Genomic DNA, 21,179 nt, shown 5'->3' with positions numbered 1-21,179 from the left:
TTTTCCATGTCTTTCTCTTCCCCCAAAGAATCTCTCCTGGATTTTCCTCTCAGGCTTTCAGCATGTCTGTTATTTACTTCAAGTGGTTTTTCGTTTGTTTGTCTGTTTGTTGCCCCAGGTGACAGTGGGTTATTCACTTGATTTTCAGTGTTTTTGAGAAATGCTCTCTGCAAAGCCACCTTTCTGCCCTGAGAAAGTCCCAAGTTAGGCAAAACAAAGGCAATAGCCTTGCATCAGTCCTTCAGGCAGCCTTCAGACAGGGCAAAACAGACAAACACAATTATTTAAGAATAAGATCTGCTCTTCTGTTTCTGGACCCAAAGAACAGGATCCCAGATGGGGAACATGGCTGCCATCTTCAGGGCTATAGTTCTGGGAGAAGGGGATTCCTCACCCAGGGCAAGGTCTCCATGAATTCAAAGAGACTGAATGAAAGCAATAGCAAGAAGTTGGGGGTAAAAGGAGATGCCACGTTTATTCTCACAGCAGTCACAGACAGCTCAGTCTCCAGCTGGCTTGAATGTGCTCCCCAGGCCAGCTACAGGTTCTGCTCCCTAGCATGAGCTGAACCCTCTAGGAGCTCTGCTCTCTCAGCCATGCACCAAGCTGCCTGCTCTCCAAGCTCCCGGCTTCCACGCTCAGGCTTAATTCTCCAGGAGCACTAGGGCTTCATGGCTCTCTCCCCACTCTCCCTAGCCATACTCCCATGACTGACCAGCAGCTCTGTCACTGGGAAACATCCCATAAATGTGAAAACATGCTCTTATTATATACACAATGGGTGCCATTAAGGCCAGGTGGGAATCCTGGTCAGAAAGTTCCATTTTCTCCACAACGGCCATCACCATGATCTAGTGGGGAGAGATGGGGGTGGGGGACTGGTCCTAGAGATCTGCTCTGGGAGCAGGAGTCCACATTACATTGGGTTCTGGCAGGGCTGGGGACCAGGGACAGCTGGAACACTCTGGGAGGCTGAGACCCCAGCTGCTGGTGGAGGACAAGCATGTTCCACTGGTCTTGAGACCCAATGTCTGGAAGACTTGCCAGCAGTGGGACGGGTGCCAGAGGGGTGAGGGTTGGATGGAGCTCTCTCCTCAGGCAAAAGGGCAAGAGACAATACCTGCCCAGCCCTCCCTTAGCCCAAAACGTCAGGACCTCTCAGGAGCCCCAGATGCTCCAAACTCCTCACTGGCACCTCAACCTAGAGCCACCTCCCTGTGTGCACTGCTGGCAAGCCAACCCAACAGGCCCAGCAGCAATGTCAAACTTTGCTGTCTGGCAAGCAGAGAGAGACTCTCTAAGCTTTATCAGCCCTGCTTAAGTACAACTAGAGAGGTGCCCCAAGAGCTTCTTCCTTCCCTATCAACACCCCCCTCCATGTCCAAGCCAGGCCCAGCACATCCTGCCCTGTTCTAGAGCCACACATCAGCTCTGCTATCACTGCAGGGCAGGCAGAGGGCAGCCCCAATCAAAGAGATCCCAGCAGAGGCTTCTCCTTGGATCACAAAGGCAACAGCTGAAGCAAACTGCTGGCGCACACTCAGACCACTATGGGAGACAGACAGAAAGGTGGCCCCACCCACTGCATACCAACAGCTGAGCCTCCCACAAAGTAGAACCAGGCACTGGAGAATAAAGAGTCTTGAGCCTCTGGGAACCACAGGATGCCTCCTTCATAGAGCTATTACTCTACAGGCCAGGAAGCATAGCAGAGCCATCTAATACAAATGAAGAAACAGAAATTGACAAAATAAAGAGGCAAAGGAATATGTTCCAAACAAAACTACAGGACAAGACACCAGAAAGAAGGCTAAGTGAAATGGAGATCACCAACCTTCTTGATAAATATTTCAAAGTAAAAGTCATAAGCATGCTCACTAATTTACAGAAAAATATTCAAGACCTCAAGGAGGACTTCAAAAAAGAGATAAAAGAATGAAAAAGAGCCACTCAGAGTTGAAGAATACAGAAACTGAAATTAAACATACAGTGGAGATCTTTAAGAGTAGATTACTGCAAGGAGAGGAGACACTCAATGAGATGGAAATTAGAGAACAGGCATACAATGAAGCTGAGGAACAGAGAGATAAAAGGACCTCTAGGAATGAAAGAATAAGAGAGCTGCGTGACCAATCCAAACAGAACAATATTCACATCACAGGGGTACCAGAAGAAGATAGAGACAAAGGGATAGAAAAGTCTCTCTGAGGAAATAATTGTTGAAAAATTCCTCAGTCTGGCTAAGGAAATTGATACTCAGATCATGGAAGCACAAAGATCACCCAACAAAAGGAACCCTCAGAAGACAGCACCAAGACATGTAATACTTAATAATGGCAAAGATCAAGGACAAGGAGAGAGTACTGAAAGCAGCCAGAGAGAGAAAAAAGATCACTTATAAAGGAAATAAAATCAGGCTATCAGCAGACTTCTCAGCTGATAATGTATATTACAGACCAGGAGGGAATGGCATGATATATTTAATGTAATGAAAGAGAAGGGCCTCCAACCAAGAATACTCTACCTGGCAAGATTATAATTTAAATTTGAAGAAGGGGTTAAACAATTTCCAGATGAGCAAAAGTTGAGGGAATTCACCACCGCTAAACCATTCCTACAGGATCTCTTAAAGGGACTTCTCTAAATGGAAATGCTCCTAAGGCTAAATAGCTGTCACCAGAGAAAATAAACCCACAGTAAAGGCAGTACACAAATTAAGTACTAAGCAAATACTAAATTAAGTCAACTAGTCACAAAGTTAGTCAATAAATACACAAAGAGTGCAGAATATGAATCCTAATATATAAAGAATGGAGGAGGAAAAAGGGGACAAAAAAAGAACCTTAGATTGTGTTTGAAATAGAGTAATAAGCGATTTAAGTTGACTACTAGATAGTACAGAAGCTATCCTTAAGCCTTTGGCAATCACAAATCTAAGGCCTACAGTGGTAATAAGTATATATGTACCAATAATCACCATAAATGTAAATGGTCTGAATGCACCTATCAAAAGACACAGAGTTGAAGAATGGACTAAAAAAACAAGACCTATCTATATGCTGCTTACAAGAGGCTCATTTCAAACCCAAAGACATACACAGACTAAAAATGAAGTGAAGGAAAAAGATATTTCATGTAAATAATAGAAAAAAGCAGGAGTAGCACTACTTATATCAATTAAAATGATTTTGAAACAAAGAAAGAGACAAAGAAGGACATTACATAATGATAAAAGGATCAGTCCAAAAAGAGGATATAACCATTATAAATATCTATGCACCCAATATAGAAGCACCTTAATATGTGAAACAACTACTAACAGAATTAAAGGGGGGAAAAGAATGCAATGCATTCATTTTAGGAGACTTTACCACACCACTCACCCCAAAAGACAGATAAATCAGACAGAAAATAAGTAAGGAAACAGAGGCACTGAACAATACATTAGAACAGATGGACCTAATAGACATCTGTAGAACTCTACACTCCAAAGCATCAGGATATACATTCTTCTCAAGTGCATATGGAGTATTTTCCAGAACAGATCACATACCAGAAAAAGAGCCTCAAAAATTCAAAAAGATTGAATTTGTACCAACCACCTCCTCAGACCACAGAGGTATGAAATTAGAAATAAATTATGCAAAGAAAACAAAAAAGCCCACAAACACAGAGAGTCTTAACAGCATGCTCCTAAATAATCAATGGATCAATGACCAAATAAAAACAGATATCAAGCAATATATGGGGACAAATGAAAACAACAACTCAACACCCCAAAACCTGTGGGATGCAGCAAAGGTAGTTCTAAGAGGAAAGTATATAGCAATACAGGCTTACCTCAAGAAAGAATAATCCCAAATGAAAAGTCTAAACTCATAATTAATGAAATTAGAAAAAGAAAAAATGAGGCCCGAAGTCAGTAGAAGGAGTGACGTAATAAAGATCAGAGCAGAAATTGAGAAGAATAAAACAATAGAAAGAATCAATGAAGCCAGGAGCTGGTTTATTGAGAAAATAAACATAATAGATAAACCCCTACCCAGACTTATCAAGAAAAAAAGAGTGAACACACATAAACAGATTCAGAAATGAAAATGGAAAAATCACAATGGACACCACAGAAACACAAAAACAAATACAAACTGGAGAATACTATGAAATACTATATGTCTACAAACTGTACAACCTAGAAGTAATGGACAGCTTTCTAGAAAAATACAACCTTCCAAGACTGACCCAGGAAGAAAGAGAAAATCTGAACAGACCAATTACAAGCAAGGAAATCAACTTGGTAATCAAAAAACACCTAAGAAAAAAAACCTCTAACCCAGATGGCTTTATGGCTGAATCTTATCAAACATTTAAAGAAGAGCTAATACCCATACTTCTTAAAGTATTCCAAAAAGTAGAAGGTAAGGGAATACTTCCAAACTCATTTTATGAGACCAGTATCACTCTAATACCAAAATCAGACAGTAACCACAAAAAAAAGAAAATTATAGAACAGTACTCCTGATGAATATAGATGCAAAAATTTTCAACAAAATATTAGCAAACCAAATTCAAAAATACATCAAAAGGATCATCCATCATGACCATGTGGGATTTATTCCAGGTATACAAAGATGGTATAATATGCAAAAATCAACCAATATCACAGACCACATCAACAAAAAGGATAAAAATCACATAATCATCTCAATAGATGCTGAAAAAGCATTTGACAAAATTCAACATCTATTTATGATAGAAACTCTCAACAAAATGGGTATAGAGGTAAGTACCTCAACATAATAAAGGCCATATACAACAAACCCACAGCCAACACTTCATACTTCACAGCAAAAAGATGAAAGATTTTCCTCTAAGATCAGGAACAAAACAAGGATGCCTACTCTCACCAATTTTATTCAACATAGTACTCAAGGTCCTAGCCACAGCATTCAGAGAACACAGAGAAATGAAAGGCATCCAAATTGGTAAGGAAGAAGTTAAACTGTCACTGTTTGCAAACGACATGATATTACACATAGAAAACACTAAAGACTACACCAAAAAAAACATTAGAACTAATAACTGAATTCAGCAAAGTTGCAGGATACAAAATTAATACACAGAAATCTGTTGCAATTCTATATACTAACAACGAAGTAGCAAAAAGAGAATCAGGAAAGCAACTCCATTTATAATTGCATCAAAAAGAATAAAATATCCAGCAATAAACCTAACCAAGGAGGTGAAAGACATATGCTCTGAAAACTATAAGACACTCATGAAAGAAATTAAAGAAGACACCAATAAATGGATATCTATCCTGTACTCATGGATAGGAAGAATTAATATTGTCAAAATGGCCATCCTGCCTAAAGCAATCTACAGTTTCAATGCAATCCCTATCAAAATACCAATAGCATTCTTCAATGAACTAGAACAAATAGTTCTAAAATTCATACAGAATCACAAAAGACCCTGAATAGCCAAAGCAATCATGAGAAAGAACAAAGCTGGGGGGATTACACTCCCTACCTTCAAGCTCTACTACAAAGCCACAGTAATCAAAACAACTTGGTACTGGCACAAGAAGAGACCACAGATCAATGGAACAAAACAAGAGAGCCCAGATATAAACCCACACATAAATGGTCAATTAATATATAATAAAGGAGCCATGAACATACAATGGGGAAAAGACAGCCTCTTCCACAACTGGTGCTAAGAAAACTGCACAACTACATGAAAGAGAATGAAATTGGATTATTGTCTAACTTTATACACAAAAGTAAACTCGAAATGGATCAAAGACCTGAATGTAATTCATGAAACCATAAAACTCTTAGAAGAAAACATAGGCAAAAATCTCCTGAATATAAACATGAGCAACTTTTTCTTGAACACATCTCCTCAGTCAAGGGAAACAAAATAAAAAATGAACAAGTGGGACTACATCAAACTAAAAAGTTTCTGTACAGCAAAGGACACCACCAGCAGAACAAAAAGGCATCCTACAGTATGGGAGAATATATTCATAAATGACTCAACTGATAAGGGGTTAACATCCAAAATATATTAAGAACTCACCTTCCTCAACACCCAAAAAACAAATAACCCAATTTAAAAATGGGTGGAGGACCCAAACAGACACTTCTCCAAAGAAGAAATACAAATGGTTAACAGGCACATGAAAAAATGCTCCACATCACTAATCATCAGGAAAATGCAAATAAACCACAACAAGATATCACCTCACACCAGTTAGAATAGCCTCTATCCAAAAGACAAGGAATAACAGATGTTGGTAAAGATGCAGAGAGGTTCAAACCCTCCTACCATATTGGTGGGACTGCAAATTGGTGCAGCCACTGTGGAAAGCAGTATGGAGGTTCCTCAAAAAAATTAAAAATAGAAATACCATTCGACACAGTAATTCAGCTTCTAGAAATCCTAAGAAGACAAAATCCCTGATCCAAAAAGACATATGCACCCCTACGTTTATTGTTGCACTGTTTGCAATAGCCAAGATATGGAAGCAACCTAAGTGTCCATCACTAGATGAGTGGATAAAGAAGATATGGTACATATACACAATGGAATATTATTCAGGCATGATAAGAAAAGAAATCCTGTCATTTGCAACAACATGGATGGAGCTAGAGGGTATTATGCTCAGTGAAATAAGCCAGGTGGGAAAAGACAAATACCATATGATTTCACTTATTTGTGGAGTATAAAACAAAGCAAAACAGAAGAAACAGAACAACATTAGACTCATAGACGCTGAGAAGTGATTAGTGGTTAGCAAGGGGGAGGGTTTGTGGTGGGTGGAGGAGGAGGGGGAGGAAGATAAAGGGGCATAATAATTTGCAATCTCGATATAAGTTGGTCACGTGGACGGTAGTAGAGTATGGGGAATATAGGCAATGACTCTATAACATATATTTTTTATCATCTTTCCAGATTAGTAGATCTGAAACCAATATAAGATTGTATATCAATGATATTTCAATTAAAAAAAGAAATTTTCATTTCAATTATTCTACTTCTCAAGTAAAGAATTTTTATTTGGAGCTTTTTAATAATTTCTCTTTATATTCTCCAGTTTGGGTTAGACATTGCTCTCATTCTTTTAGTTTTTTAGATATGGTTTTCTTTAGCTCTTTAAATATATTTATAATAGCTGATTTTAAATATTTGTCTAGTGAGTCCAATAGGTGGGCATCCTTGGGATATTTTTCACTGATTTCTTTTTCTGCTTGTGTAGCAGCCATTCTTGTTTCTTTGCATTTCTTATGATTTTTCTGGTTGAAAACTGGACATTTTTAATTATATAATATTAAGACTCTGGAAATCAGATCCACTCCCTAGGATTTTATTGTTGCCATTTTTTAAATTACTTTTCTGAACTAATTTTGTAAAGTTTGGATTCTTGGTCATGTGTAGCTACCAAAATCTCTGCTTGGTTAGCTTAATGGTCTGCTAATGATTGGAGATTTCCTTATTGCCTGTAACCAGTATGTCCGGCTTTTGCAGGGGCTGGGGTATACATTTAATGTTCCAGCAGTTTACAACTCTGCCTTAGCTTTCATTTCCTGCTTGCTCAGAGCCTCAAAATGAGTCAGGAGTAAGAGATAAAGGCCTTCTCAAGACTTTCCTAGTTTACTTTATTGGGATCCCCAAGAGTGTTACAATTTTTCAGTTTCCAGGGGCTTTCATACATGTTATTTTCAATGACCTTATAGCCATTCTACAAGGTATTAATAATATCATTTTACAAATATTGCAGCTGAACCACATAAAGGTTAAATAACTTGCCCAAATTCTCACAGCTAGTAAGAAGATAGCAGAGCTAGGGTTTGAACCCAAATCTGTATGACCCTGAAGTCTTCATCCTTTCCATAGAACTTCCTCCAAAGTTGCAAATAAGGTTCCCTACAGGATGTATAGTGACCCATATGAGCCCTGGAGGGCAACCAGAAGATTCAGATTCCTCATCTTTTCTCCTGACCCCTACCAAGTCTTATACTTAACATTATGTTCTGTAGTCCATGACCAAACTCTGGAATGCTGGTGTGGAATGCATTGCCACACCAACATGTTCACAGAAGTGGTGCCAAGTGGATTCGGCACATTTCAAGCATTGATTAGAGCATCCCATCACCTCCACCACCTCTAATACCACATTATGTTGATACTAAAGTTTTTCACCACCGAGAAGGAAGTTTGTAATTTGCAATAAATGAAGAGTATATTTTTACCCTTTTCATTGTACAATAAAACATACACATAGAACTATATGAACAAAAAAATAACCTACTTGATTGTTATAAGGCCAACATCCCTGTAACTACCACCTAAGTAGAACTTGGTACTATCCCAAAAGCCCCTCCATGTGCCCCGTCCCAATCACAGCTCCTCTTGTGTTTCCCTATAGATAGAAACCCTTGTATGTACCTGCAGACCTAATGACTTTATTGCTACCCTTTTATTTAAAATATGTATTTTTAAAATTTTATGTCTTTTAAGTCTCCCATTCCTTTTTTTTTTCTTTTCTTACGATTTATTTGTTGAAGAAATCAGGCAGTTTGACATGTAAAATTCCCCACTCTGGATTTTGCTGACTGTTCCTTCATTGTGCATACGTTCCTTTTCTCTATTTCCTGGACCCAGGTAGCTGGATCCACAGGCTTGATCAGATTCAGATTTGATCTCTTTGGCAAGATTATAGGTTCTGTTCTTTCATAGGAGGCACATAATATCTTGTTGTCTCTTTTTATGACGGTAGCACCCATTGAAGCTCAATGCCTATTCATTAAATTCACTGGGGATTGAGAAATGGTGGCATTCTAATTCAGTCCTTTCTTTTTCACTTATTAATTTGGATGCTTCTATAAAGAGATGTTTCTCCTTACCTACTATGTGGTCACTTAGTAGAAAGGTTCATATAAGAAAGGACAACAATGCTTGATTCTTTCCCTTAATTTAATAGTTGTAGAGATAAAGGATTAGTTCTTCATCACCTCCAAAAGTGACCAGGTTTTTTTTTGTATCATTATAAACTTACAGATTATTTGATGAATTTCAATCCATTGTAATTATTATCCTTATTGAAGCTCAGAAAGTCCCATCTGGCCAATAGGAGCCTATTCAAGTTGTCTCCTGAATCTTTTTAATTTGAACCCAGCAATCTTTAATACCATACCCATGTGTATGACAAGATATTCCTGGCTCATCTGGTATATATTTTGCCCTGAACCTGCAATCAGCCATTTCTCTAAGAATCCCTAGTTTCTCTTGAAAAATGGCAATCTGACATCACATTATGGGCACTAAGGGTGCATAACTGCTGAGATGGTCAATATTCTAGGTCTCTTAATGGATAAAGATAAAATGCCTTGGTTTATATTTGGTAATTGAAATGCACAGCAACAGGATTTTTACTTATCTTTGTTTATATTACACCTGTATCTCCTTTTGTCCATGACTTTCTTGGTGCTCAAGAACACAAAGGGTAACAGAACAAAATTGCCCCATGTTACCCATCTGCTTCATCCTATATTACACACACAACAGTCTCAGAATAACACTAATAGCATTGCTAAATTGATTTCTGAAAACAGTTTAAATAACTATTACACTGACTGCCCCCATCCTCTCCCTTTTTCTATTCATACTATATCTTCCTTGTCAGGGAACATAGCATATTCTCTCCTTGTTAACCCAGAATTAAGATTAGTTTTACAAATCACTATATTTTTAATGTTCATTGTCAGTGCTAACGTTGATGCTTCTCTAGTCATTTTGGTTGGCTGAAAGTTACTCTTGACTAGATTCCTAAGGAAGGCTCATGGGAAGTAATTTTGAAATGTTGATGACGGTTTTTCTGTGCCCTTTATACTTGAAAGTCAGTTTTGCTGGATGTAGAATTATTGGTTCACATTTTCTTTCATCAAGTATCAAGTATCTTAAATATGTTACTCCATTTTCTTTAAGCATAAAGCACTACTGCAGTAAAGTCTGATAATAATTTTATTTTCCTTATAAGCCACTTGTCTAGATGCTCACAATTTCCTCCACCCCTCTATCCCTTCCAGTAATTTTACTAGAATGTTTTGGCGTTTGCTTTTTCTAAGTCCATATTCTCATGTATGCAGTGTGTGCTCTTTTAATACATAGTTTCTATTCTTTAATTTCAGGAAACTTTTCTTAGATTATAAATTTTAGTGTTTGTTTTTTCCTTCACTGTTTTGCTTCAAATTCAGGGATTCCTATTATCCTTATGTTGGATCTTTTCCCCCCATCTTCAATGTTCATTTTCTCTTGAATCCTATTTCTTTTTTTTTTTAATTTTCCTCCATTTAATCATCTATTTCTTAAGCTATTATCTGTTGCATTTAATTGCTTTGTCTAATTTAGTCTTCATTTTTGAAATGATTTTTATTTCTAATTCTTTCCTAAGTTTTGGCATTTCACTTCCTTTCTTGTATTATTTTTTTAAACACTTACCTTGTTTTGAAATATCGTGCTAGTTTTTAATTGTTATGCAGACATGCCTTTGTGATGGGCTTTCATTATCTACAGGGATATTATTCTCCATTTTATTCTTTTTTCTTATAATTTTGTACGGGATTTTACCTCAACCTTTTTCTATCTTACTTTTTTATATGAAATTAGTTTTCCAAAACTTTTAGATGTAGTCTAATCTCATATAGCTCCCCCTTCTGTTGTGTTGTGTTTTACAACATGGTAGCTTGATTTTTGAGGTCTTCTGATGACCCCCTCCTCCAATTTTATCTGGACCTTCTCTTCATTTATCTCTGGTTTCTAACCTGCTCAACTGTTATCCACGCCCAGTATGTCTCCTAAGTGTGAGGTCCTGTCACTGAGGGGAGTCCCGGCTGGTCAGTTTTGAAAGTTCATAGGGTCTAACTATTCAGTCCCTCAGAAATTACCAGGCCCCTCTTACACCAACCTGGTAGTGCATTAGGAAACACCATTCCTGATATCAACTGCTATTATCACATTCGCCCATCACACTCTTCAGTGAGTACTTACTGTCTTCTCTCCACTTCCTCTCTCACAGAGATTACAGTTGTGGCTTTTAATAAGGATATCTTGTTAACTAGTTTTGATGTAAGTGCTGCCCATGGGTTATTGGTTTGCTACCTAATTGATTTGTCATTTTTTAAGAGGGGCTTCAGGGAGATTAAAAAAACATGCCACCCCTGATACTGCTGCCCAGATTTTAGAGTATCCTTTTAAAGCCCTTAGAATTTCTCTGTGGAAAATTTTCTCGAATAAAATGCCTTAAAAATATTACAATGTTTTCAGAAATAAAAGAGATGAAACAGAATAAAATGGACATATTTTGTCTGCTTACCTCATAAACTCCATACATGTTGTATCTTGTCTTATAATCAGTCCACAAGACCAGAAAAAAGGCATTTATTGTGACGGTGCTAATCATAATTCTCTTAAAGAGAGGACTCATTATGATTCTCCTCACAAATGCCTGACATTGAGTATCTTTCTTCCTGTCAAAAAGTTGAATAAGAGGTTATGATTATCTTTCAACAGGGCTAAATCCCCAAACAAGACACTGTTTTGTAGTGACCAGGGTCTGATTTCCCCCATCTATGAATATCTATTTACATATACTTTAAAATTGCAATGAAATGCTGACTGAATGACAACTGAAATATGCATGACAGTCACTGTGTGATCTGCCCCACTCAGTTACTCAGCTCCTCCTCTCTAGACCTCTAAGAACAATGCTTACCACTCCTTCTCAAGCAAAACAAAGCATAATCTTCATTAACTCATTCAAATAGATTTTTATTGAGTAACTACGACATGCCAGGCAATACAGCAGGTATTGAGGATATAATGGAAGCAAACTAAGTATTGCCAGTCTAGCAGGGAAAACTGATAATCAGTCAACCCAAGCAAGCACTTACAAATCAATGATTTAAAAAATTGCACACCCTAAGAAAAAAATGGGCACACAGTCAATTCGTGAAATACAAATGGCAGTGAATTTACCCCCAGATGTTCAATAGCAGTATTAATCTGGGAGATGCTAATCAAGTAAAACCATTATTTTTGCTTATAAAACTAGAAGACTTAAACATGATAATATTTAATGCTGGCAAGAGTGTAGTACGATGGGGAATTCTCAAAAACTGTCACAGTGAGGGATGTAAATTGACCAACTTTTCTGAAAAGCCTTAAAAATTGTTTGTATGCTCTGACCCAAGGAATCTACCCCAAGAGAACACAATCTGACATGCCAACAGTGACTTTGGTCAAACATGTTTATCCCAGCATTATTTACAGTAATGAGAACCTGGAAACAATTTAAAAGTCTAACAAAATAGACTGGTTAAGGTAGATAGATTATGGCATATCTATCTCATGGAATATTATACAGATACTAAAACATATCTATGAGTTTTTCATGACTTAGAAAAAATGTTTATGACCCACTGGATAGCAAAACACAAAAATGAAACAAGATACAAAATTCTTTGTCAGAATTATCTCAACTGTGCAAACATAGGTAAGAAATGGCCAAAATGTTAATACTGTGCCTTTGGGGAGAGATTCCTTTCCCTGTTTATTTATATTTACCTGTTCTTTGTAAATTTTCTCAGAATATGTATTACTTTTTTTCCCATTATATGTAACAAATGAGCATATTCTTATAACAGTAAAAAAAAATACAGAATACACATACTTCCATAATCTATAAAAACAAGATGTATAATTTTCATTATCTGATTTGAGATCAGGTCTACTACAAAAAAAGAAAAAGAAAAAAAAGAGCTTTCAAATTATCTAACACAGTAGCTGACAAAAAAAAAGACAAAATGAAGTCAAACTAGTCATTCAGTCCACAGGTCAAATGAGAGAATGACTGGATGTTTGACTGACCCAGCCAGTCATGATACTGAAGCTGAAGAGGGAAAATGTTAGGCTGAGCCCCCATAAACCTCACCAAACAGGTACCAAACTATCAAGGCCATGCACCATTTTGGGGAAGGCAGGTGAGTGCCTGTGAGAGGGGGCTAGGAGAACAGTGGCACCCACCCCTCAATGCCACTTGCCCGTTTCTGAACAAGAACAGAAATAGAAAATACTTACTGCAAGTTCCCGAGTCCCCCAGAGAACATCACAGACGGATCACTGAACAGTGAACTAGAAAGGACTCTCGTGTGGTCCTGGCAAAAGTGTTGAGACATTTTCCAAATTTTCGATTTTTATTTCTTGTTTTTATCATCCAACAGAAAATCTCTACGTAGAGATTTCCTCAGCATCTAAATTCCAAGGGGATGGGAACAGGGCCCTGGAAGGGAATCCCGGCTTTATGACGTCACTCTTGGGCATTCAGGTAAGTTAAATAGCCTGCAGGCCCCTGAAATGGGGAGTTCCCCAGCTGATCTACCTACAGGTCCTCTCTTCCCAGGAGACTGAGCACTGTAGTTTGGCAAAAGGGTTATGAGCACCCTAAAACTATGAAGGTCCACGCTAACACTGGGAGACACCAGAGATAAGCCAGACACAAGCCGTTCCTTCTTCAAGCAGTGCCCTTATCTGCAGAGACCCTTAACAATGTGTTAGAATAAGTTAAGGGTCAAGTAAGAGGGAAAAGCAGTTCTCTGGAGTTGAAGAGCAAGAGCACACACCCAGGGCACCACTGAAAACATCTGGAGGGACATGGGAAGGTTTTGATGGGTTTGGGGCTAGAACAGAAGAAATAGGAGGAATAAGTGACACAGCTGGCTAAGAGGGTTCATGGAATGTACTAACTAGAATGTGAGGGGTGAGCCCACATGGCAGAGGTGCTTTAAGTACAAGAGCAATAGGGATTTTTGCTCTTCAATTCTTGGGATTAATATATTCTCCTTGCCTCCTTCTCCTTAACCCCTTTTGCTTCCAAGACTAATCAAGACAGAGGGATCTGGGTGGCCCTGTGTTGTACTAAATCTTTGGTGGCTTTATTGGTCAAACTCCCGGAACCTAAGCTCTTGGGCCTTAAAAATATGAGGTAACTACTCTATCACTTCTCTGTCTTGGGTATTCTAAAACAAGGGTATATGATCAGTCCTGGTAAGTCCTGGTAGGAAAATCCTCTTGTAAGCAACCAATATACAGAACTGGGAAATAATATTTTATTTGCTCAATTTCTGTTTAAAATCATCAATCACCAAGATTTAAAAATAACTTGGATTGATGCCCCCAAGATTCAAACTTCACCTCATTTTCTCACTCCACATTCTCTCCCTCAGGCATGAGCCTCCCATGCCTCCTACTGCTTCCTTTGGTCATATGCCCCCCAACACTTTCTGGCCTCCTGCTCAACATCCCCTCGCCGGCCTCAAGAAGCAGCTGCTCAGAGAGAACCTAAATTAGTTCTCCACCTGTTTCCACCTGCCCCAAATCATCATTGTGCCTATTCCCATCGGTGTGTGCAGAAGGCCCTCGATAAGCATAAGCTATGTAAATACACACAAGAAGCTGCAGCAGGGACCTCATGTTCACTCAAGTAGCTGAGCACAGTGAGACCCCATCTCCAGGAACCCAGTAATACACTTCTATGCCTTCCCTCTTTCAGCTCCAAAGCATGCTCTTGGGGAGAAATGGTGAGATGAAGAATGTAAAGAATTCTTTCATGCTGCTTGCAGGGGTGAGGAGAGATGGCCATTTAGAAGCAGCAGAGTCAAGCCCCACTGTTCTTAGCGCGTTGCATCAGCACAGCCAACCACAGCTGAGTGTGGCTTCTGACGCCACTGACGGAGGCATGTAGTCTGGGAGTGGAACTCCAGCTGGTGAGAGGCGTCAGAGGTGTCAAGCTTAGCCAGCCGCTCCTGAAATCATCCATATCTTCTTAGGGATAGACGGCAGGGCAGGCACCCTAGGATGAGAGGCCGAAGGGCCACCTCTTCCGCCCTTTCAGCAGCAACTCTCCCTCTGCTCGACGTGGGCAGCACTACCTCAGCCACACACAACTGCAGCCGGCAGGTGCGGCAGCTTGGTGACCTCAAGGCTTCTGGCCCAGAGCCCTTCCTTGGCTAGTCTCATGTAACTGACACTGGAACACAAAGCTCACATGTTATAGCCAAACCCTGTTACAGCTCTCGCTGTTTTGCAGACAATTTTATAAAACTGAAAGTTACAGAGTCCAATTAGCATATTTTTGAAGGCTAGGTTAGAAAGTATATAGACTGCTCTATACTGAGACTAGAGTAGTTCAAAACTTCAATACACTGAAGGAGGTCAGGTTTGCTTCCAAATACAATACACATGCCGCTGCTTTGTGTCTGCAGCAAAAACATAAAGAACCATGTTTATTCAATTTATCCAATGATTTCCTAAATCCTACCAGTATCAGAAAGTAACCATTATTTTCAGATTTTTCATCAACTTCACTTTAGAAAAGGACACTCTCAATTGCGCTGGCCCCAGGTTGTTACCTATGGAGGTCATGCAAGAGGTCATCCGTCATGTCTATTTTACTCCTCTCTACTCCAGTAATCATTTAGAAAGACAATGGGGGGAAACCAAAACTTACCACATCACAGAAACCCCCACCATCACACAAAGATTTGGAACAGAAGGGAACTTGGGAGCCTCCAACTTTGACAATGTCTTTTTTAAGATGCAGTGTCAGCTACTTGAATCAAGACAAGAGACTCATTCTGACGAGATTTACCACAGTGAGTATTTCCATAGACTTGTGATATGAGATCTTTGATTCTCTATAGTAAAGTTCATGAGTTCCAGCAGAGCAACACCCCTTAACATGGACTTTATGTCAAACCCTCACGTAGATGCTAAATAGTAGATAAATTCTCATGTTTCCATTCAGGGTACGCGTTCCATTCAGGTGAAAAATGTTAACTGACACAAGGGGGCAAACAAATCCAGAAGAAGCAAATCCTATAGGACACATGACCCAGTTTTTACAGTAAGTCGGTGACATGGGGGAAGGGGGAAGAGACATTTCTTGCTCTAGATTAAAGAGACACAACAACCAGATGTGATTGGTGAACTTCATGTGGATCCAGATTATAACAAAACTACTGACCAAAAATGTTCCTGGAGGACAGGGAAGATGGCGGCGTGAGTAGAGCAGCGGAAATCTCCTCCCAAAACCACATATATCTATGAAAATATAACAAAGACAACCCTTCCTAGAATAAAGACCAGAGGACACAGGACAATATCCAGACCACATCCGCACGTGAGAGAACCCAGCGCCTCGCGAAAGGGGTAAGATACAAGCCCCGGCCCCGCGGGAGCCGAGCGCCCCTCCCCCCAGCTCCCGGCGGGAGAAGAGCAGGCAGAGCGGGAGGGAGACGGAGCCCAGGGCTGCCGAACACCCAGCCCCCGCCATCCGGGCCAGGGTGCAGGGCCCTGGATACTAGGAAAACAGGGCAGCAAGAACAGTGAGCGGGCACCGGTGGCCTGGCGCAGGAGGACACCAGAAAAGCAAGCGCCCATTTTGGTTTTTTTTTTTTTTTTTTTTTGCTGTTTTGTTTTGGCAAGCGCTTTTTTTGGAAGTCTTAAAGGGATAGAGACCCCAATACTAGGGAAAAAGGGCAGCAAGACCAGTGAGCAGAGGCCTGAGGCTGCCGCCGGAGAAAAAAGAAAAACGAGCAGCCACCTTTTTTTTTAATCAAAAAAGTTTTTTTTTGTTTTTTTTTTTAATTTAAAATTTTTTTTCTTTTTCTTTATCTTTTTTTTTTTTTTTTGGTGGTCGTTGTTTTGTTTTGGCGGGTGCTTTTTGGAAGTCTTAAAGGGGCAGGGCGGGACACTTAATCCAGAGGTAGGGAATCCGGGGATCTCTGGGCACCCTAACCCCTGGGCTGCAGGGAGCAGGGAGGCCCCTTACGGAGATAAATAGCCTCCCAGCAGCTCCTGCTCCAACGCGACTCCACCACTTTGGAGTAGCTGCCCGAGCCAGGCCACGCCCACAGCAACAGCGGAGATTAACTCCATAGCAGCCGGGCAGGAAGCAGAAAGCCTGTCTGCGCGCGCTGCGCAGCACAAGCCACTAGAGGTCGCTGTTCTCCCAGGAGAGGAGGGCCACAAACCAACAAGAAAGGAAGTCCTTCCAGCCGTCACTCGTCCCAGTTCTGCAGACTATTCCTATCACCATGAAAAGGCAAAGCTACAGGCAGACAAAGATCACAGAGACAACACCAGAGAAGGAGACAGACCTAACCAGTCTTCCTGACAAAGAATTCAAAATAAGAATCATAAACATGCTGACAGAGATGCAGAGAAATACGCAAGAGAAATGGGATGAAGTCCGGAGGGAGATCACAGATGCCAGAAAGGAGATCGCAGAAATGAAACAAACTCTGGAAGGGTTTATAAGCAGAATGGATAGAATGCAAGAGGCCATTGATGGAATTGAAATCAGAGAACAGGAACGCATAGAAGCTGACAGAGAGAGAGACAAAAGGATCTCCAGGAATGAAACAATATTAAGAGAACTGTGTGACCAATCCAAAAGGAACAATATCCGTATTATAGGGGTCCCAGAAGAAGAAGAGAGAGGAAAAGAGATGGAAAGTATCTTAGAAGAAATAATTGCTGAAAACTTCCCCAAACTGGGGGAGGAAATAATCGAACAGACCACGGAAATACACAGAACCCCCAACAGAAAGGATCCAAGGAGGACAACACCAAGACACATAATAATTAAAATGGCAAAGATCAAGGACAAGGAAAGAGTTTTAAAGGCAGCTAGAGAGAAAAAGGTCACCTATAAAGGGAAACCCATCAGGCTAACATCAGACTTCTCAACAGAAACCCTACAGGCCAGAAGAGAATGGCATGACATATTTAATACAATGAAACAGAAGGGCCTTGAACCAAGGATACTGTATCCAGCACGACTATCATTCAAATATGATGGTGGGATTAAACATTCCCAGACAATCAAAAGCTGAGGGAATTTGCTTTCCACAAACCACCTCTACAGAACATCTTACAGGGACTGCTCTAGATGGGAGCACTCCTAGAAAGAGCACAGCACAAAACACCCAACATATGAAGAATCGAGGAGGAGGAACAAGAAGGGAGAGAAGAAAAGAATCTCCAGACAGTGTATATAACAGCTCAATAAGCGAGCTAAGTTAGGCAGTAAGATACTAAAGAGGCTAACCTTGAACCTTTGGTAACCATGAATTTAAAGCCTGCAATGGCAATAAGTACATATCTTTCAATAATCACCCTAAATATTAATGGGCTGAATGCACCAATCAAAAGACACAGAGTAATAGAATGGATAAAAAAGCAAGACCCATCTATATGCTGCTTACAAGAAACTCACCTCAAACCAAAGACATGTACAGACTAAAAGTCAAGGGATGGAAAAACATATTTCAAGCAAACAACAGCGAGAAGAAAGCAGGGGTTGCAGTACTAACATCAGACAAAATAGACTTCAAACCAAAGAAAGTAACAAGAGATAAAGAAGGACACTACATAATGATAAAGGGCTCAGTCCAACAAGAGGATATAACCATTCTAAATATATATGCACCCAACACAGGAGCACCAGCATATGTGAAACAAATACTAACAGAACTAAAGGGGGAAATAGACTGCAATGCATTCATTCTAGGAGACTTCAACACACCACTCACCCCAAAGGATAGATCCACCAGGCAGAAAATAAGTAAGGACACGGAAGCACTGAACAACACAGTAGAGCAGATGGACCTAGTAGACATCTATAGAACTCTACATCCAAAAGCAGTGGGATATACATTCTTCTCAAGTGCACATGGAACATTCTCCAGAATAGACCACATACTAGGCCACAAAAAGAGCCTCAGAAAATTCCAAAAGATTGAAATCCTACCAACCAACTTTTCAGACCACAAAGGCATAAAACTAGAAATAAACTGTACAAAGAAAGCAAAGAGGCTCACAAACACATGGAGGCTTAACAACACGCTCCTAAATAATCAATGGATCAATGACCAAATCAAAATGGAGATCCAGCAATATATGGAAACAAATGACAACAACAACACTAAGCCCCAACTTCTGTGGGATGCAGCAAAAGCAGTCTTAAGAGGAAAGTATATAGCAATCCAAGCATATTTAAAAAAGGAAGAGCAATCCCAAATGAATGGTCTAATGTCACAATTATCGAAATTGGAAAAAGAAGAACAGATGAGGCCTAAGGTCAGCAGAAGGAGGGACATAATAAAGATCAGAGAAGAAATAAATAAAATTGAGAAGAATAAAACAATAGCAAAAATCAATGAAACCAAGAGCTGGTTCTTCGAGAAAATAAACAAAATAGATAAGCCTCTAGCCAGACTTATTAAGAAGAAAAGAGAGTCAACACAAATCAACAGTATCAGAAACGAGAAAGGAAAAATCACGACGGACCCCACAGAAATACAAAGAATTATTAGAGAATACTATGAAAACCTATATGCTAACAAGCTGGGAAACCTAGGAGAAACGGACAACTTCCTAGAAAAATACAACCTTCCAAGATTGACCCAGAAAGAAACAAAATCTAAACAGACCAATTACCAGCAACGAAATTGAAGAGGTAATCAAAAAACTACCAAAGAAAAAAAACCCCGGGCCAGATGGATTTACCTCGGAATTTTATCAGACATACAGGGAAGACATAATACCCATTCTCCTTAAAGCTTTCCAAAAAATAGAGGAGGAGGGGATACTCCCAAACTCATTCTATGAAGCTAACATCACCCTAATACCAAAACCAGGCAAAGACCCCACCAAAAAAGAAAACTACAGACCAATATCCCTGATGAACGTAGATGCAAAAATACTCAACAAAATATTAGCAAACCGAATTCAAAAATACATCAAAAGGATCATACACCATGACCAAGTGGGATTCATCCCAGGGATGCAAGGATGGTACAACATTCGAAAGTCCATCAACATCATCCACCACATCAACAAAAAGAAAGACAAAAACCACATGATCATCTCCATAGATGCTGAAAAAGCATTTGACAAAGTTCAACATCCATTCATGTTAAAAACTCTCAGCAAAATGGGAATAGAGGGCAAGTACCTCAACATAATAAAGGCCATTTATGATAAACCCACAGACAACATTATTTTGAACAGCGAGAAGCTGAAAGCATTTCCTCTGAGATCGGGAACCAGACAGGGATGCCCACTCTCTCCACTGTTATTTAACATAGTACTGGAGGTCCTGGCCACGGCAATCAGACAAAACAAAGAAATACAAGGAATCCAGATTGGTAAAGAAGAAGTTAAACTGTCACTATTTGCAGATGACATGATACTGTACATAAAAAACCCTAAAGACTCCGCCCCAAAACTACTAGAACTGATATCGGAATACAGCAAAGTTGCAGGATACAAAATCAACACACAGAAATCTGTGGCTTTCCTATACACTAACAATGAACCAACAGAAAGAGAAATCAGGAAAACAACTCCATTCACAATTGCATCAAAAAAAAATAAAATACCTAGGAATAAACCTAACCAAGGAAGTGAAAGACTTATACTCTGAAAACTACAAGTCACTCTTAAGAGAAATTAAAGGGGACACTAACAGATGGAAACTCATCCCATGCTCGTGGCTAGGAAGAATTAATATCGTGAAAATGGCCATCCTGCCCAAAGCAATATACAGATTTGATGCAATCCCTATGAAACTACCAGCAACATTCTTCAATGAACTGGAACAAATAATTCAAAAATTCATATGGAAGCACCAAAGACCCCGAATAGCCAAAGCAATCCTGAGAAAGAAGAATAAAGTAGGGGGGATCTCACTCCCCAACTTCAAGCTCTACTATAAAGCCATAGTAATCAAGACAATTTGGTACTGGCACAAGAGCAGAGCCACAGACCAATGGAACAGACTAGAGAATCCAGACATTAACCCAGACATATATGGTCAATTAATATTTGATAAAGGAGCCATGGACATACAATGGCAAAATGACATTCTCTTCAACAGATGGTGCAGGCAAAACTGGACAGCTACATGTAGGAGAATGAAACTGGACCATCGTCTAACCCCATATACAAAAGTAAACTCAAAATGGATCAAAGACCTGAATGTAAGTCATGAAACCATTAAACTCTTGGAAGAAAACATAGGCAAAAACCTCTTAGACATAAACATGAGTGAC

General features: G+C 39.6%; 1 protein-coding gene across 1 annotated transcript in view; it reads right to left on the bottom strand.

Annotated features, from left to right (window-relative positions):
* Positions 1-15,832, bottom strand: part of CATSPER3 (cation channel sperm associated 3) — a 34,751-nt gene extending 18,919 nt beyond the window's left edge. Inside the window, exons 1-2 of the mRNA XM_036898043.2 lie at positions 13,141-15,832; positions 11,378-11,531 (exon numbers count right to left, since the gene is read on the bottom strand). Of these exons, the coding sequence (XP_036753938.2) occupies positions 11,378-11,531; positions 13,141-13,238 (252 nt within the window). The 5' untranslated portion in view covers positions 13,239-15,832. The remainder of the gene's footprint in view (positions 1-11,377; positions 11,532-13,140) is intronic.
* Between the last annotated feature and the right edge of the window lie 5,347 nt (positions 15,833-21,179).

Source organism: Manis pentadactyla, chromosome 13, assembly GCF_030020395.1.
Source record: "Manis pentadactyla isolate mManPen7 chromosome 13, mManPen7.hap1, whole genome shotgun sequence".
Taxonomy (NCBI): domain Eukaryota; kingdom Metazoa; phylum Chordata; class Mammalia; order Pholidota; family Manidae; genus Manis; species Manis pentadactyla.
Note: the sequence above shows the minus strand (reverse complement) of the source record. Positions and strands in the feature narration are given on the sequence as shown.